The sequence below is a fragment of the Colossoma macropomum genome, unplaced genomic scaffold, assembly GCF_904425465.1.
Source record: "Colossoma macropomum unplaced genomic scaffold, Colossoma_macropomum, whole genome shotgun sequence".
Taxonomy (NCBI): domain Eukaryota; kingdom Metazoa; phylum Chordata; class Actinopteri; order Characiformes; family Serrasalmidae; genus Colossoma; species Colossoma macropomum.
The window spans coordinates 34,916,094-34,936,027 of record NW_023494803.1 but is presented as its reverse complement, the minus strand read 5'-3'; the positions used below and the strand labels follow the sequence as shown (position 1 = coordinate 34,936,027).

At 37.7% G+C, this 19,934-nt stretch overlaps 2 protein-coding genes across 11 annotated transcripts in view; one reads left to right on the top strand and one right to left on the bottom strand.

The window, feature by feature from the left end:
- Nucleotides 1-18,540, bottom strand: part of babam2 (BRISC and BRCA1 A complex member 2) — a 104,153-nt gene extending 85,613 nt beyond the window's left edge. Inside the window, exons 1-4 of one of the 2 annotated variants that reach the window (XM_036593623.1) lie at nucleotides 18,432-18,540; nucleotides 17,020-17,178; nucleotides 16,329-16,405; nucleotides 10,923-11,017 (exon numbers count right to left, since the gene is read on the bottom strand). In XM_036593623.1, the coding sequence (XP_036449516.1) occupies nucleotides 10,923-11,017; nucleotides 16,329-16,405; nucleotides 17,020-17,156 (309 nt within the window). In that variant the 5' untranslated portion in view covers nucleotides 17,157-17,178; nucleotides 18,432-18,540. The remainder of the gene's footprint in view (nucleotides 1-10,922; nucleotides 11,018-16,328; nucleotides 16,406-17,019; nucleotides 17,179-18,431) is intronic. The other variant, XM_036593624.1, reaches the window with a different exon arrangement.
- Nucleotides 18,541-18,599: 59 nt separating this feature from the next.
- Nucleotides 18,600-19,934, top strand: part of rbks (ribokinase) — a 43,432-nt gene continuing 42,097 nt past the window's right edge. For 2 of the 9 annotated variants that reach the window (XM_036593629.1, XM_036593625.1), the window contains exon 1: nucleotides 18,718-18,798. The gene's annotated coding sequence lies outside the window, so the exon portion shown is untranslated. Of the gene's footprint in view, nucleotides 18,799-19,934 lie in introns of all 9 variants that reach the window. The other 7 variants (XM_036593631.1, XM_036593627.1, XM_036593635.1 and 4 more) reach the window with 7 other exon arrangements.

The following is a 19,934-nucleotide window of genomic DNA, read 5'->3' as shown; positions in this document are numbered from 1 at the left end:
TGCTCCTATCAGCCCACTTCAGCTATTGGAGTGAACAGTGGACTAAATCTTCTCCCAGTGTACAAACATAGTCTTGTTGCTCTAAGACAGCCTGCCATGACAGCTCTCAATGCCATGACAGTCTGCTCTTCAGCTGACAGCAGGCCAGCCACAGCTTATTTGTTCTGCTGACTCCATTGCAAAACTGTTTGCCTGTAACAGTTGCTCATGATTATTATAGTCTTTAAGACAGAGAATGACCCCAAAGCGGCCTCCTCTCCAATGGCTGTCTGGATTCGCACAATGTGGGTATTTCCCAGTGAACTGTCAGGCTTCAGGTGCTCAAAGACAGAAAGAAGGGAGGAAGTTATTTATGATCAGTGGGCCAGCTACTCATCAAACCATTTTCAAAGTAGAGTCCTAAAGACATACCAAGTAAGTCTGGGAAAGTCCAAAAGAGCTGATTTAAGGTTTAGATTAGGTAACTTGTGTGTGGAGGTGTTTATGCTTGTCTGTGTTTGTTTTCATACATTTTCTGAACAAAATATGTCTGACTTTGTAGGAAAACAGAGAAACGTGTCTAACAGATAACAAAATGATATCAACAAAATGGTCTAGACATTCATGTTTCCTTTTTTAAAACTGAAAAAGTAAAACCTTTCTAGGTTTAGGTTAAGAAAATTTGTATTATACATATATACAGTACTACGCAAATGTCAGAAAACACTTCATTAATTCAATTTCCAGTCAAAATGGCCAGTGTTTCAAAGAAATCTGTATTTTCTGTAAGTTCAGTCTTAGAAGCTGGTTGTATTTTTGTTTCTAACAATCCACGTAAGTCCAAACACACTTAGTCCATTGCTTTGAGAACACCAGCAGCTTCTTTAGCACAGTGACACATCCTTTCAGTCTCAAAGCACTGAGATGTCTTCTCACAGTGGAAAGATGGACAACTGTGGATTTTTTCAGATCTGAAGCAAGAGTGGAGCTGGAGTTTCTCTTTTCTCTCAAAGACTAAAGTTTTAAGCACTGTTTATTTGATGGTGACAGTTATGGTGTCTACCAGCTCTTTCATGGTTGTTGGGAGTCCCATTTTCTCTATATATTTTGATAGTTTTTTTTTTTTATCTCCAGTTTTTTCACATACTTAATTTGACTTTCCAAATAACATATTTTTGTCATCAGCTCCTGCAGGTGTGCATAACTATCTTCCAGTCAAAGCTAGTGTGAATGTGCTTGCTGACCACCCTCAGTAGCAAAACATCACATGTCCCTGTTAATCCTGTCTATCGCCACAGTGAGAAATAAATGGTTTATCACAGGCTTGTCAAAGGATCAACAGTCCTTTACTTTCCTGCAGTTGTTCCCAAAATCTTTCCAGCACATTCCCAGTGGGCTTTCCTGGCAACCCCCCTATTGACATGAAGGGCATGAGCGGACCATGCCAAAACACAAGCCCCTCTGGCTCTCTATTGTCATGCCTCCATCTCTCCATCTAGTGCCAACAGACTCGTAAAAACAAAACGAGTAGCGCAAGCTGCCAGAAGCGTGCCCCGTGGAGCTCTTATCCCATTCCCGTACACTAATGAGAGGCCCCACAGTGGGGACTGATGGGAAATCATGGGCTCTCAGGGGGAAAAGGGGGGTTACATGCCAAGCACTACAGGCATGAGATCTGCAGAGGTGATATAATATCCTCTCATTGTAAGCCTAAATGGGTACCCAATATTGTTTGGCATATTATTCCTATTTCATTATTATTAGAAATATTCATTGTTTCAAATATCCATGAAAAATATGACAAAGAATAAGAAGCAGTGGTGCTGAATATGATGGGATGTAGGCAACTACTGAGTTCACAGATTTAGTAGTATAGAACAATGTACGTCTGAACTCCTGAACCCCTGTACTTGAGTGAAAGAATATTATTTACAAAAATATATAAATAATATAATATTTGTAAAATATTATTTGAGTAAAATCAGAAGACCTCTTTTTATATTTCTACTTGATTTAAAGCACAACTGTATTTGGTTTTAATGCACCTAAAGGGGAATTCCACCTGTTTTTCAACATTTCTGCATAATTAAATGGTTAGGAGTAAACAAAGACACAAACATAAAAGTCATTCAGCATAGTTTAAGGTAACATGCACCATTCTGGAGTAACTTACTGAGTCAGAATTATTCTCAGAGGTGGTGACAGGAACCAGACATCTGAAGAGTTCAATGCCTCTAAACGCTATCTCAAAGACAGTATATGGTGAAGTTACAAGTACACTGTCTGATGTCTGGCATACAGTTTTATGACAGTTTTGACAGACGTTTTGTGCCTAAAATAGATATTTTTAAAAGCCACTCTAGGGGAAAAGGAACAAGCAGGATGTTATAAGGCAAAGCAGTACCCAAAGAAAACACACTTAGTCAGATTTACCACTACTTAACCATATTCAGAGGATACGTGTAGGTTCACTGGTTGTTTTAAATAGTAAATAAAGTGGCTATGTATTGTAGACATTGCAGCCCCTGATTCCCATCAGCACCACTGTAGAGAAACACAATGCACCATTTCCCATCAAACCATTCTTAAAGGTTTGCTTACATTTCAATAACTCAATCATGCAAAAATTTTGAAAAATCAGTGGAATTCCCCTTTAAGAATTAAAAGAATATGTACTATGAGTTGTTGTAGCTATTACCGTAGTGTCACTTGGATTAACATTTCCATTAGGACCTATGTGGCTGCAAACAAAAGAATACAGATTAAAAAAATGAAAACAAAAAACAGGCAAATGTTTCTGAGTTTAATCCGCACTGTTTAAGTCACATTCTACACCTCTCCACTTGTGTCTTTAATTTAGGAAAGAGGTCAAATTTCACTCCGCTTCCAGACTTTCAGAATATTGTCAGGTATTCGATTCCTCAATATTTCCAATTCCCAAAAGACAACATTACAGTATACTGTTAAATTCTGAAAACTTTCCAGCAGTGACTGGGTCTAGTTACAGTTGCTAAACTACAACTGGACAGTTATTATTAAGGGGAAGGGTATAGTGAAATAAGCGCTGATTGGTTTGCATTAATTTAAAAATGCATATTGAAAAGTGGATATTGAAAAAAAAATGTTTCCTCCCACTTCAGAGTAATGAGTAACAACTCATTTGTACTCAAATACAGTAACAAAGCACATGTCTTAACCAGTATGTTTTAACAGCACTACAACTCACAAAACATAGTTTATATGGGCTAGAGAGGAATGCATCAACAGACCATTTCTGGTTTCTTGTATTTTGACCTGCTAATTTGTATAAACTGTCATGAAACTAAAATATTAATTCCCTAAAACTGGTGTTTACTGTCCACAGTTAAAATGAAACAAGTCCCTCCAGACTGTGCGTAACATGCATCATTAATTTGAGCCTAAACAAGATATCAGCACAGGATGAGATATACTTCACTGTCTAGACTGCAAACTCCCAGCAACTATGACCCACCACCAATACTTTGATCTCTCCTCTCATTTTCCCATGGCTAGAAGTCATATAGTCCAACCAGAGCTTTAACCACCACCTTAGCTAACTTCCCACAAAAAGCTGGTGTCTGTTTAGCAGCTATTGAAACCACTAATTAAAATCAAAATGAAGTTCTTGGACTGCACCACCACAACAGTGCCATAGCATTACAATGCCTTCTGTATGAGACAGAAGGCATTCCCTGTAGCACGAGTTTAACTCTCCACTCTACTTTCCCACAGACATACCTAGCTCTTAAAGAGGAAGAAGCAAACCTCAGCAGCAGTAACTAACTAGATAAACAAAAGCAAGGCCAAATAATCAGATCATTCTTCAGATCTTCTCATCACTAACAGGAACAAGATACATTTTTGTCCATGAAATCTTGATTTGGAACATTCATCAAATCTAAACTGTGATATAACAGATATAACAAAGCAACATTTGCTGATATCACTGGTGCGTCAGCAATGATCAGCAATGACGTTACCAAGAACTGAACCTCAGGTGCTAATTGGCACTCGACGGCTAGCTTCCTGATCCCAAAGGGTGATAATGGGGCACAACAGCACTTAATCAGAAAGTTACTCCCACCTTTAACATTCATAATGAACAAGTAAAGAATAACCAACTGAAGAATATCCAGAGGGCCGGAGTATAATGAATATAACAGCAAGTAGAGAAAACCTGTTTTGGCATTGGTACAGATAAGATTTTGAAAAACATAACATTGGCAAACACAGATTTTCAACAAGAAAAGCAGGATTTAAGAGTAATATGGAATGCTTCATGGTGAAAAGCTTTTTAGATTCTTCCATTGCTTATAATAACATTAGAGACCGTTCATCAGCAATAACAGACCATCTGGAAGTAAATACCAATATATTTAAACTCAATGTGGAACAGTGTCATAGATCTCACTCTGAGTTTAGATGATATAAATATTGTCGCTGTCCAAAGAAAAACAAGTACCTCCAAAATAGTAACTTTACAGAAGAAGGCAAAAACAATCTTACCTTTCAATGTAAGTTAATGTAAATATATTTTATTTTAAGTGATTTTAGAGCATTTCTTTTACATTCATCTTTAAATATTTCCACATGACATAAAGGACAGCTGGTGTACCGAACAGATACAGAAAATCAGAAATGGACAAAAATGGAGATTTGGACATTTTTTTTGGACAGCGATAATACATAGCTGGTGCATTTCATGCAGTATTGTGATGCACTTGCCAGCTGCAAGGTTTTCTGATTAGATCTTTGCTAATGCTGTCAAATTTAAAGCTAATCTGCTAAATTATTAACGCCACTAATTTTTAATGCTGTTAATGCATTTTCATAGTTTGAACTGTCCATGCATCTGAAGTAGCAGCTGCTTTAGCATTGTTGCTATAACTCCATGACTACAAGAAGCTTGTTCAAAACCAGGTTTTAAATAACAAGTCCATTAATGGCTTTCTTGACAAAAGCAAAACCAAAGTTATTTCCAGCTACTGTGGTGGACACTGCTTATGGCAGAGTGAAAAGTTCCAATTTCCCTCGAAAGTGTCCACTGTAACAAGAATCCATGAGCTGTATAAACGAGAGTAAGAGGCTACAATTGCAGAGAAGTGACTGCATATATGATACATACATTCACTGGTTGGGAAATGTAGTTACTGATGCTCTCACTGGACATCAGAGAGAAAACTGGAAACTGTGTTCACCCTGTGGACATCCTGTGATGTTCATGTTCAGGTTTAAGTAAATCCAGTGTTCACACTATGAAACTAAGGTTATTTAGTCATATAATTATAACAAATCACACTTCTTTTTAAATTAAAACAAAAAGAATATTTATTTAGGGACAAATCTGAGGAAATAACACAAATGTGATTAATCACAATTACTTATTTTAATCATTTGACTGCCACACCAGACTAAAATCTTACACCAGTAGCCACAACAACATCTTCAGCTGACAGCGAACAATTAGAGATTTTCTTTCACTGGCATTAAAACCACTGCATGCAGGCGAGGTGAAGAAGCTGGCGAATTAAGGACCAAAACACGTCACATTCATGTTGCTTGCTTATTAGTGCACAGTAAATTAAACAAAAGAAGCACTGTTAGCTAGGTCCGATGAGTTAAGGCCTGTGGTCAACACTGAGATTATGTATGAGAGCATGCGCTGAAAATGGAGGATGATGTGTTGATGGTGACTTTTCTGTTGGTTGACCACAACACACACGGTTTACTGCTGACCAGATGCATAATTTCTACTTTGTCTGTAATTTTTATTTGGGTAGCTATCAAACATAATGATGGGTGGTTTTCACTTCTAAGCAGCCTTTACTGTGACCACATGAAGAGTTTTCCATTGTTTAAAACCTTTTGTTTCTAACAAACTCACATGTTCATATTGTAATTGTTTACGTTCTGAATATGAATATAAGAATAAATGTAATGTAATTTTAAAAGAGAATTCCAGATTTTTCAGGATTGCAGCAGAATTAAATCATTAAGATGCAAACAGTCATTCAGAGTGGTTTGACATGAAATGCTCCATTCTAGAGAAGCGTATAGCCAGAATTGTTGAATAGTTTAATGCCTACCTCATAGATACCTCACATAAAGTTATTGCATGAAAGGCAGGGTGTTGTACAGCAAGAGAACACTCAAAAAATGCTTTTTTTTTTTAAAATTTTATCACCATCAACCGTTATCACCTCCAAAGATATTTGTAGGGTCACTGGTTGTTTTGGATAGTAAATAAAATGGCTATATCTGCACTGTCGGTATCACAACCCCTAGTTTGTTTTACCACCACTGAAAAGACAGCGGTACCATTCACAATTGAATGAAAAGACTCTGAATTACTTTGTTTACATCACAACAATCACATTATGCAAAACATTCGAGGTAAAAAAGGGAGAATTTCCCTTTAATGTAGTGGCAGTACTGCTTAACTTAATTAGACGCTATCTGAACATGTGCTTCAGGTGGTTTAAAACTGCCCAGTTACAAAGTGAACGAATTTGGAGGCACATCTTAGTCAGACATTCCTCAGCAAAATCTGCAGGAGGGCAAGTTGCCAACCTTCAGAAACCGACTTCATCTTGGAAACAGACCTCATTAAGGGCAGATTGTTTTCACCCATAAATGCTGCGGTGTCAGCTCCATTTTTATTCCACGGCTCAGGCCAAGAAAACAACACGGAGGTTAGCAGCTAATAATATCCACGACAGACAGTAAGCGGGACAAACATTTTACTGAGACGTCAGAAATTCCACAAAGTGATGTGAGAAGAGCCCAATGTTTACTGCCTCAGGTGAAAAACAAGCCGAGGGCTGCAGAAGAGCCTGTTCAACACACTGCGCAAATCCGGCTGCGAATTCTGCTCAGCGGAAGCCTCAACACAATGTCTAAAACAAAGCAACTGCTGTTTGTATCCATTCTGTAGCAGCAGATAAAGCGATAAGAAATTCATATGATCGTGTTGCTGAGCAGCCGAACTGTAGCATTACAAAGAGAGTCGGAAAATCTCACAGAAAGATCAGGATACTTCCCTTCTCTACAAAAGCAACTGCGCGGCTAACGGCCAGGATTACAACATTCTGCTGACCGCAAGGTCCATCCCACGCCATCTATCTCTGAGAAAAACATCAGGAAAGATAACATAATGCAGGTGGAGAATATAAGTTTTGGTTTTATTCATGGTTCCAAAGATTAGAACCGATGAGATCACTGCTTTTATAAGAATAATATTTGGCAACATTATAAGGAGGGGGGGGGGTGACTTTGCCCAGAAAGTGTTGCTTAAAGTTGGAAAAACAGTCCAAATGAAAGGAGTAAGAACAGCAGCACAGCACAAGAGTGGACCAGAGCAAAAAAGAAGAAAAGTTAGCCCCCCTCACAGAAACGTGTAGGTGCACACGCCATAGCAAAACCCAAAGTAAACACACAGCAGCTGCCAAGCTCTGGCAGAACGGAGGTGCTTCCCCTTCTTGTTTCCAGCTGGAGTTAGGAGACGGTGAGCAACACTCATCATCTTCCAGGACTCTGACACAAGCAGGGGATTTTTTTTAACCATTATTGCAAAAAATAGTCCAGTGGGCATCTGAACTCACCTAGCCGGACACCAGAGCTCACAGCTGTTAGCACCATGTCTCAAACATCTGTATTATTTGTTAGTCTTTGCTTGTTGTGCTTGGTCTGTGTCAGTCACACTGAATTTACAAATGTAAACACAAGACTAGTGCAAGAGTGTCCTGCTTACTTTCAGTTTCTAAAAATAACCAAACATGCTTGTTTTGCTGTTAAAAAGGCCTTCAGGCGGTGATTGTTTCGTCTAGTTAGTTTCTGCACAATGCATCGTCTGGTGGAGGATTTTTTCTGCAAATCCATAACTTCCAGGACAAATCACTAACTCATATATTGTCACATTTGGTACAAGACTTTGTGTCTCCAGGTTTTACTTATTTATTTATTTTTCCCTCCACAGAATTTGAAAATGCCCGTGGTAACGGTCCAAGCTTGCTTGGGAAAAAATCTATTAACTTCCATTCAAAGTTAAGATGGTTTTTACCTTGTCCTGCAAAGTTATAATTTTGGAGATACAAGGTTGTCCCAACAGCAAAAATATTTATTAGCATCACCTTGACTTTTCCCTTACCTTAGACAGAATTCTCACTGTAACTCTAACCTTAACCTCAGAGTGTAATATTAATCCTAAACCTAATCCTAAAGCTACAGAAAAAAAAGAGTTAAGTATTAAGTATTTAAGTATTTTAGATAATTTATAAAGCTATACACAAACACAATGGAAAGATACTAAACTAGAGGTTTAAATCCTACATGGTGGGCTAGTTTCCCAGACAGGGTCTAGTGTTTGTCTACATAGGATTTTGAATGGAGAAAATATAGTCTATGACAAGGCTTAATCCATGTCTGGGAAACCATCCCTGTAAATTAGAACCAATTTGAGAAAAATAGCAAATACCAGAGGTTGTTATTGCCATAACAATTTATGATTAAAATAAAAAATTAATCATAAATTGTTATTGCCAATTCTGAATTCTTTACAGCCAAGCTGGTTGATGGGTGTTTTATCAGCACTTTTTAATAACTACAATGGACACTGTGTGGGCTTATATGAACACATGGAACACACTAGTAGCAGTACTTTTATTAGCCAAAGTTGCCACATATTTTACTGGTTTTTAAATGAACAAAAATCAGTTTATTTAAACAATATGAATTCAGTAAAGCGCTATATCAAAAGGAAGAGGCAATGGGTTATATTGCACAGTAATTGTGCATAATTACATTTTGGTACAGGTGCAGCAGAAGCATTCAAATACAGCACAAGGGTACTTACCTCACTTTCGTTATATACATCATTTACCTATAACACAAAATACAAACTAGCTGACTGCCGATTGATTGTTTGGAGCAAAAATCACCCACTCTTGCGCACCCTTAGTAACTACAGTCTAGACGTGCCAAATTTAGAGTATGTCTGACACCTTTTCTCTTCCATCACAACGTCTGCGAGTGCCTTTTTCCACTGTAAGAGTGTCACATTTCTCTTGAACACAATCTCTCTCCTTTTTTGTCCCAAGACCTGTGATCTTGGAATAGTATCAGTATGTGAAATTTCCCAAGTTCATCTGGGCTTCAATAGTAAGTTTCCAATCCTCTGTCTGTCAGATAACATGTCTGTAAGCTTCACTACAAATCTGTCTAGATGCAAATATGTGGTCTCAGGAAGTTTGTGGACAGAGGCTAAATACGGCAGCTTCATGAATATGTTTGCGAATGCAAATGTAAATGTTGTCATAGTAGTTAATCATCAAGAAAAAGGAAAACACAGTATGACACAGACCTGTTTCCACTCTTGCCTTCACTAGCAGCAGCATTGATTACCTCACACCATGTGCTCCCTATGAAAGCCTGCAGTCTCCCCCAGAAGGTGGATATTTACATCACTGCAGGGGCAGACGCAGTTCTTATGTAATTCACCAACGCTTGCGGGAGGCCTCAGGGTCAAATATGGCTGCTGAGTCAGCCACACATATCAATACCAGCCATCTGACTTAACGAACCGCTTAAAAGGAAGTCAAAACAACTTAAGTCTCAGTTGCTTTGCTGCTTCAAAGGCACTGAATCAAAGCAGCACCATTGTTCTGTCGCCTCGTGCCTCCTTCTGTTTCTGTGTAATGTTTATCTGAAAGGCAGCCTTTAGTAAGCTTTTTTCCTAGTTAAAATGTTTTTAAACTTGCTTAATTCCTCTGTAAAACACCAGGTAAGTTTTAGTGAGGAGAGTAGAACAACACCAATTTCTTTAGAAAAATGACTACTTACATTACTTTACATTACTTCACAATCTGATTTTCTGAGCATGTTGTGGATATCATCATTCATCACATATAGAGCATAATTAGAGAGCGTAAAATTATTGTACCTATAATTTTAGATTTTTTTATTTAAATTTTGCACTGCCAGTTCTGTTTTATCTGTTCTAACGTATAAATTGTCTGAAATACCTAAATATCAAGATGCCTATCGTGTATAATGAAAATGTCTTGAAGTATCAATGTTTTATTTTTGCCATATCGCCCACCCCTAATGAACTGAAAGCCATATTTTTTCTTATATTTACTTTTTTAAAGGATTTCTGCACTGTAAGATTAACCAGGACTTCACTAGTAGCAGTTTAAAGTGGCACTAGCACTCAAAAACATCATCAGTGATCAATCAATCAATTAATCTTCATCCTGGGTACTAACCCTACCTAAAAACATAGGTGATGAAAATGATATAAACATTTCAATAGCTAATTTCACAGATACAAACTATTCTTTGCACTGTTGGACTGACTGTACAGAAACTGTACTTTAAATCACTACATCACCTGTACGAAATTGCTAAATCCCCTGTACTTTAGATCATTAGAAAAAAAAGCACCATGCTACAATGGTAGTTGTCGGTCCGTGCAATCATTAAAGCTACACTATGGAAATCTGGGAAAAACTGGGATTCGGAAACCTCTGTGGTGGAAATGTGTAATGGCTAGCAATGTGGAAAAATTTGTAAACAGTTGTAATCAGTTCAATCTTGGGCTGGACTTTTATTTTTGAGCCTTTGAATGTGAGGTTCCTATGTAAATATGTATGATGTGGTCCAACAACTTACGCAAAGCTACTTCTTTAAAAAAAAACAAAAAAAAATAAAATAAATAAAAATACACAGTATAGCTTTAACCAAAAATAAATAAGTAAAATGATAAAAAAATTACAATACAATAATAAAACAGCCAATAGTAACCAAGTATGTTTATCAAAGCTATCACTGAACAAAGTAAATATGAGGGCTGCAATTCAGCCCCATGTTTTTCCAGGACTTTCCAGGATAAAGCTTGTAAGAGCTCTTTTTTGAGACAGACTTACCGGTAGTTCAGACGGCTCTGGCAAGAACTCTGCATCTTCCCCAAAAATGAAGTCAGGAGGCAGCTCAGGGTCACTGGCATTAAAGATTATGTCCCCTGGTGGAACAATCAGTCAAGAAAAACACATAACTATGACACCAGACACAGTATAAAGAGAGCCATTGTTGTCTACTGGTGAAGAATCATGTCACACAAACACAGGTTTTCCTGGGGCAGTTTGTGCTCTCGTTTGAAGAATGTACCAATATGAGGTGTGATGGTGTGAAGGTGATTATGGACTACAGGCAATATCCGAAGCCAGTCATGCAGAATCCAGTCATAGTTTTGTATATTATGCAATGCTATTTAGTTAAACTTACTTTAAAAGTAAGTGAAATGATAATGGATGGTTTCATTAGGGCAATAAATCAATAACATTATCAAATTAACATTCAACACTCTCACTAAGGGTTGGAGTTTGTCCCCAAAAAAAAGGTCTAGACATTCATTTTCATTCTGTTTTATTAAGTAGATGTCAGATGCTGATAACAACAGAAAACAGCACTCTCATAAATCAACCAAAACATTTTCAGATGAAGTATAGCTGTTGTTATAAAGATGATCTATCCATTACAGATGAAATGTGGTCATGAAATTAAAAGTCCTCAGCAAAGTCCATTTTACAGAAGCTGCTATCAAAAAAAGTTTCAAGCCACTTGAAATTCATAAAATATCATCCCTTATGTCTTCTTGAAGGCACTGGGGAGTGAAATTACAAATAAGCAATGGAAAAGAACTCTGTTAAACACCTGTAGAGCTGTAATTCTGTGACACTGGGCTTGTGACACTGGGCCAAAGGCCTAAATAATAGTTAAGCATTTGGCTGGGCTACTTCACAAACAGTCATTCTTACCTGACATCTTACAAACCACTGTCAACCTACACCAGAACAGTCATCAGTCCCTACAAGCCCAACCAGTTCAGCAGTCGCTCAGCAGACTGCTTTAAAACTGGGTCAATAACGCTAAGGCTCTTACAGCAATTTACAAACCTTTTTCTGGTGATTTTAATCTTTTTTTAACATCTGTTTCTTCTTCAACATGGAAAAAGGATATGGCGAACAAAGCAAACACAAGGCAGTAGTTTTCCACAGATGGAAGCTGGAATGACATCAAGCTAATGTTTGTCATAAATCCGTCACAAAGGCAAACCCTCTTTGCCAACCACCTCAAACCAATTCTTCCCAGCCTTCTACGACCATGTTGCATTGTCACGAGACTATTAGCGCTAAAGAGTAATGAAGCATCCCTGAAGGTAGGCTTTTGGGCATTGAGTCAAATAGAAGCTTGAGAAATATTGCCCCAGCTGGGGCTAAACCAGGAACACTGTGTGCTTCTGGGTGCGCCATGGTTCTGCATGCAAACAGCAGGCAGCTTACGCTGCTGCCAGACCTTACATAGCCCAAAGCAAACAATAAGACTTCCTTCTGAAGGAAAGGGTAACAGAGAGGCCTACTTCAAAATCATCAACCATCAGCAACCACGAGTAAAAATGTTCTGCTAATGCATACTTTATATCCTCCACCTTCCAATTAGTGGCCATCAGGGATGCTTCACAATATGCTGTTATTATGAGCATCCTAATGCAGCCTAATTTTTGTTTAAAAGTCTTGGATGACATTTCCTGTTAAATTTGGTAGGTAGCTCTATGAAAGATAGTGAAGAATACCCAAATAAGGTTACTTCCACTAATTAGATAGATAAAACATTTATAAAATGAATTCTTAATTTTTTGTGCCAACAAACAAACAATACATTGTACTACTATGTAGTGATAGAAGGATTTTAAAACATGCATAACTGGAATAATTTGTAACAGTGGAGTGAATAACGTCCAAGCAAGTCATCACCCTCACAAAGGCTGTGAGTTATGAAACGGTTTTGAGTCATCTAGGAGTTGTCAACCACCAGCAGTTGTGAAATTAAAACCAGGAAACTATTCCCAAATTGACTTAAGCTGCTTACTGGTGATGCTGAAAGGCATCTAAGACTATTCATATAATTAAATGAAAATGATGCCAATTTGCATCACTCAAAAAGCAGGAACATTTTAAACAGCCCACGAATACAGACTGCTAACACCAGGCAACACTAGTAGTAGTCTTGGTACCAGATACCTGGAGTTCCTCTAATACGTCTGGTGACATGAACATTTAGCAATAGAACTGAACAGAATGAACCTGACTGGGGTGGATGTCTCCCACTGATTCCCATCAGATCCCACTCTGAAAAGGTTCTGCATACATGACTTTCCAGACATTCCAACCCTCAAATAAGGCCTTGTAGAAAGTGGTGTTATCTTTAAGATCTGTTTGAAGTTATCCTTTCAGAGGCATGTTCATTTGACTCAAAGAAAGAGATCCAAATGATCAGTTACAGTTACTGATTTCCAAATGTACAGCACTGTGCAAAAGTCAGGGCCACCCATCATTAATTTTTATTTACAGTCAAAACAACCACTGAGTACAAGTTATTCATTGTCAGGATTAAGCAGAAAACGTATGTTTAAGAGAAAATTACAAGTAAATATTATATTACCATTCATAATGTTATATTTTTCAGTATTTAATGTGTCCATTCTTTGCCTCTATCACAGCTTCCATAGATATTTTTCCACACCTCCAAAGTTCAGTCTTAGAAGTTGGTTGCATTTATCCGTTTTTCATAATCCAAGTCAATCTCAAACACATTCAGTAATGATGTTTTGTCTATTTTTTCATATCAGGCTTCTTGACAGTTACACACTCTTTTAGACCCATAGCGTTGAGCTGTCTTCTCATAGCGGAAGGATGGACAGAAAGATTAGATTAGAAGAGTAGATTGTTTTTTCAGATCTGTAGCAAAAGTGGAGCCCGATTTTCTCCTCTCTCTCAAAGATGAAAGTACTGTTTATTTGACAAGGACAGTTTTAGTGGTATATATACAGTTAACTTCAGTTTTTCCCACTTCTTTTCCTTTAACTTTCCTCCACAGGCAAGTGGATTATTTCACATCTATTCTTCCCAGAAATATATTCCAAAAAATACATAACTTGTATTTAAAGGTGGTTTCGTAAGGGTGGTCTCTGACTTTTGAATAGTGCTCTACTTGCATGTATATGTTTGAATTGCCACCTTTTATCCCTTTGTGGTGTGATTTGCTAGAAAATAATGTCAGACCCTAAAGAAAAAAGTCTGATTCCACAGCAGTGGCTATGAGTCCAAGAAATATGACATCACCTGGATTTCAAGGCTACATTACTAGTATTCATCTCAAAGTGTTGCAAGATTACTGAAGTACATCAGACAACAGACTCAACAGACAACAGACTCCTGATCTGCTCAGTCCAGATCTACCTACAGACTTCTGGTCTGCTCAGTCCAGACTTATCAACAGACTCCCGATCTGATCATTCCAGATCTACCTACAGACTCCTGATCTACTCAGTCCAGATCTACCTACAGATTCCTGCTCATCTCTGCCGAGCTCTGTAAGCAAGCATGTCTCAAAAGAACACATGTTTGCCAGAAGGACTGCTGCTTCATTGCCTCATGACTCACACCTATTACCGGAACACTCAATTAAGATCACTGCTGAGTTATAATTACTATCAAACCCCATTTGGTAACATTAAACAGCTTCTCAATGAATTGTGGTACTTGGAAGCACCACAGATAAATGACCTCGCACTTGTTCTCTGAGGCATAAACATTTGTTTATTGCATTTCCAACAGTGACATGAATAAAATAAGCATTTAAAAGTTGAGCAACACTACTGATGTGTCATGCCCTGCATTGTTCTACAGGATGATTGGAAGAAGTGACCACATGATGGCCATGCTGGACAGTTCTAAATTTTCTTTTTTTGCTGTGGTTTAATGAAAAAAGATGGTTCCACAGTCAACAACTGCAATAATAGAAAACTAACGAACAAGTCATAATAACTCATCTATATTACAGAAATCTTGTCTGATGGCTCATCATGAGTATCCCGCTATATATTTAGTCAAAGTTGGCACTCATATCAAAAACAAGGGCCTTGAACAAAACACATTAATCAACCAGATCAAAGCACATTTCACATCATGCTAAACTCAATTTTTCTGGACAAAAACACATGAATGGAGCAATGCCACATGGGTAAAAAAGTTGAGAAGAAAAGGTTAATGACGGAAATAAAAACAAACAGAGCCAAACAATAATGTAGGTAATGATAAATCACGGTAGCTGGTCTTTCTAAGGGCTGGGTATTGTTCCGAAATTTTCAATACCAATACCAATATTTTGACTCTGTCAGTTTGTTACTGATATTCTTTTTTTGTTTTGGAATTTTTGCAAATAAAAAGTTTAGTTCAATATGCAAATGAGACATTACCTACTTAAATACATATATTTACTTTAAAAATCTATCCTTTAATGTTAAAATAAAGACAGGTTTGGTACTGAAATTTGGTACTGAATGGCATGGATTCTTTTTTAAAATTCAGTAGTATTGAAGTAATTTGGTTAGTAATATAGAAGTATTCAAAACATTTCAAAATAATTGTCATGCCGTTAGATACTTGAGAACTACTGTGCAGTTCATGTCCTCCAGCAGGCCTTTGTATTATATACTGATGATAAGACATTGTTGGCACTTGATGCACTTAAGTTTGGTATATCTGATTTTTAAAGCCATCATCAACATCAAAGAAACTACAAAACTGTTTCTGATTAAAGTGGGAGAGACAAGTCAAAGCATGCCTTTTTCCATATCCCGTATTTTGAGATTATCCTAGAATCTAAGGCTTAATAGGGTTGACTGATGTACCTTCCCATATGCTGGTACTGCTGTCAACAAAATAAATGACACTGCTGGACCGATTAAATCCTTTCCTGCCATTGGCTACGATTACATTAAGCCTACATTCCATATAGAAAAAAATAAGATTTTATTTTTTCTTTAAAAAATTTTTCTTATGTTATTTTATGACATTATTCCTGATTCCTGATCAATATATTGAAAGGAATTTCAAACAAGTTCAGTGCCTTATTAAAACTGTTCAGCTCATTTTCACCTGAAAACATGTCTGAACAAAAAGCACACCCTCAAACCTATCATAATATTCATAACTATAGGTCAAGAAACTGACACTGACATTGTGAATGACTTAGGACACGTAACTACTGAACTTTTGACATTTACAGAAAGATAATTCACAGCCAGAACTCATTGGAAACAGAGAAAGATTGCTCATGACTTACATCAGGGTTACATCTATGTGCTACTGAAACTATATTTGGTTAACTTTCCAGGTCTACCAGCTCTGGGAATGCACAAATGTTTTTATACACTTTGACCTGTTAGTCTCTTGTTAATGGAGTGCTTCAGCAGAATGTCTACAACTCACATTTAAGAGTTTCTCCAGCGTACGGGATGTGCAGTTTAAATCTATCACAGCAAGGCCCTGGCGTCAGAGACGTACAACTGGGGAGAAAGAGAGAAAAAGCACTAAAGAGAACAGGAAAAGACAGCTTCACTGCAAAATTAAAGAAATAAACTTCAGGCACCAAACATGCCATGGCTGGTTGATGACAACTGAGTTAAGGGGAAAACTGACTAAATTGATTTGATCTGTTGTTGAGTCATTCCTTTAAGCTAGGGGTGGTTGATGTGGCAAAAATATAACATCACAATAACTGAAGACTCGTTTAATAAGTTAGGAAACAAAAAAGAGGAGCAGCAGAACTATGCTCTCTGAATTGATGGATCTCAGGATGAGTTTGAGTGTTTGTGATCCAGAACTAATCATCCAACATCAGCACCTGACTTCACAAATGCTCTTGTGTGTGAATGTAATAATTCACAGCAATGCTCCAACATCTAATGTAAAGCCTTCCCAGAAGAGTAGAGGCTGTTATTGCAGCAAAGGGTAGGACGGGGACAAACTCCCCATTTAATACCCTTGAAATCAGAAGAAATGCTGGATGAGCAGGTATCTAGGTTAAACTGTTAAACCAAACTTGTCAGAAACTTTTACTTTTCTCAGCTTGCTTCCTGAGATTTAGATCTGATACATCAATATGACAAACAATACTCACCCAGTCTTAAGGTCAGTGATCCTCAGGCAGTTAGTGGAGTCTAAACCAACGCGGCCATTGCGCACAACACTGCACAGTAAAGGCCTCAACTCAGGAGAGATCCGGCTCAGGGCCACCTCCGGAGAAAGGCTGTTCATCTTTCGCTGAGAGATCTCTCTGCTGAAGGGCAAGGTGACATAACAGAATAAAGAAAATGACTGGACTGACAGCTGGTACTGTTAAAATGTAGCAAAGACACATTAAAAAGGTGTAACAAAGCATCATAAAATCGCATCGCAAAAATATGATACTGCACACTGTAAAAATTGGGCTTTCTATTAATAATAGCACTGAATGTAACTGCATTGCTTGAGCACCAAAATTTGCCATCATCAGCAATTAACAATTCACTCCAGTATGTTCGTTAGTGAGCTGTGCAAAAATATGGACACAATCATAATTTTTCTTCAAATTTTGTTCAAAACATTGTGAGAATATTGACGTGTGAACCCAGTATTATCAAGAACTCATTATAGAACCATGAGTCCTATTAAGAACATTTCATGTTATTTGCATGGTGAAATGGTTCTTCAGATTTTCAGAGAATGTGTTGTAAATGGTTCTATGAAGTACCAAATGGGTTCTGCTATTATTACTATGTCATGCTTGTAACAGCAACAGAACCCTTTTTGGTGCTATATCAAATCATTTATTAGGCCTACACATTCTCTATCAATCTGAAGAACCATTTAAGCACGAAAGGGTTCTATTTAGAACTCATGGTTCTAAACAGAAGTATTGCTTTTACTGAAGTAGCCTTGAAAAACCATCTTTTAAGTGTGTAGTTGAAAAGTATTAATAATAACGACAATAAAAGTGAAGCTTTTGGACACTGACCAAAACGTTACATAGCGTTATATGTATATTATGTATAATTTAATAATATTGAATAATGAATAAGGATGATAACCCATACAACTGAAACTTACTGACCACATTTACTGAAACCTGCACATAATAATAACAAGACTAATACTAATAATAATAATAAACAGACCACTTTGGGCTACGCGTGAAAAGACAACCAGTAAAGGTAAAAACCTCCATTTGTTTATTATTTTTTGAGGCTCAGCGCCTAGATGCTAACATGCTAACACGAAGTTGAAGTCAAGCCTCTTATTCGGACTGTACGGCTCCACCTTAAATGGTGTGGCAGTGGCGCCTGTAAATACTGCACCATTTAAGGTGGAACGGGGAAATTTGAACAGGAAAGCTGGCGAATGTGAAGCCAACTCCAGCCTCGTCAGGCTAACAGGGCTGCTAAAACAGCCTTCGCTTCCTTTAAGACCCGTTTAAGTCATTTTTTCCGAGTTTCGTTTAGCTGTCCTGCTCGTCCTAATGTGAAACCTGCGCTCCTCAGTTCGTTTCTGTACCTTTATCACAGATTTAACCGCAGCTGAATTTCTCTCAGCTGCTCCTGTTGTTGTCTTCCTGGTGCTGTTTGTTTGGGGGCTTTATGCAGGCTGTCTACACGAACGCCTGAGCCGCCATGCTCAGGCTGACCCGGCTAGTTTGCGCTTCACAGACAGAATTAACGCGAAAAAAACAGCTGCCGACGTGTTGTATTTTATGGGTTACCAGTCGTACAGTGTGTTAAATTAGCAGACAAATGACATTTTGATTAAACAGGAGAGGATAAGGGCTTCTCTCCTGAGTTCAGCTCTTTCTGTCTGTCTGAGGTTCAGAAAGTGAACTTTGGTTTGGGCTCAGTTTTACACTGACAGCTGATACCGACTGTAGGTAAAGTGTGGCATTTTACATTTCATATTAAAATGTAGTGACAGATTTATTTATTTAGACTGCAGAGAGACTTCTTTCCAGCTTACATGTCTGAGTTTCACAACTGCAAATAAGAAATAAATGTAACATTGTGTGGAAAAAGCTGTGGAGGCTGAGCTGGGCTATGACTACCATTCATTTCTATACAGTATCTATCTATATGCTATGTCTATGCATCTATTCAGTGTTTCCCTGTCCTGCTCAGTGATCTGCCTGCACTGCACATATCAGTGTTTTCCTGCCTGAATACACCTAATTCAGCTCATCAGGTTACCAAAAAACCCTTCATGAAGTTCAATGGGAAACCACTGATTTTTCAAAATGTGCACCTAATAGTTGAGAGCTGAGCAGTATAACAATATTTATTGTTATCATGATAAACTACCTCAGAATATGTCACAATACGCATTTCTGAGCATATTGTGAATATCGCCAGTACGTATCGTGGATTTTGCATCACTTCCATCACTCCATGTTTCATTAGGAAGCATAATTGTGAAATGTTGAATATATTTAGATTGAGAGTTGTTGATAGTATTTTGAAAAAGTGGCACTAGTTGTAAGGAAAAATGTTGTGACACATCGCATATCGTAAAAAAAAACTTCCTGAAGGATTGTGATATTGCACTTTTCCATATCGCCCACCTCTAGTTAAGATGTAAGTAAAGTCATTCAGAGTGCTTTGATATGAAATTCTAGAGAATCAGAATTGTTCACAGTGATGGTGATAGGAACCAGACATCTGAAGAGTTTAATGCCTCTAAAAGCCCCCTCACAGAAAGCTAGGCCTGTTACATGAAATGGTTGTGGATATACTACCGGATGCCTAAGACATCGTTTTCTTATACAATTTTGGTCTAAACCCTATTTTTGAAAATGCAGTCATGGTGGAGAGGTGCATGCATGGTGTCATAAGGCAACTAGTATGCAAAGAGAACTTACTTTTTCAGATTTACCACAATTTTACCATTATCAGTTATAGCTCAGAGGACTTTCCCTTTAAAAGGGGACTATTAGGGCGGGGAGACACTAAGGACGAAGGACTTTAGGGGCATTTTATGCAGTATAATTACTCTAATTACGTGTGGCCCTGAGTA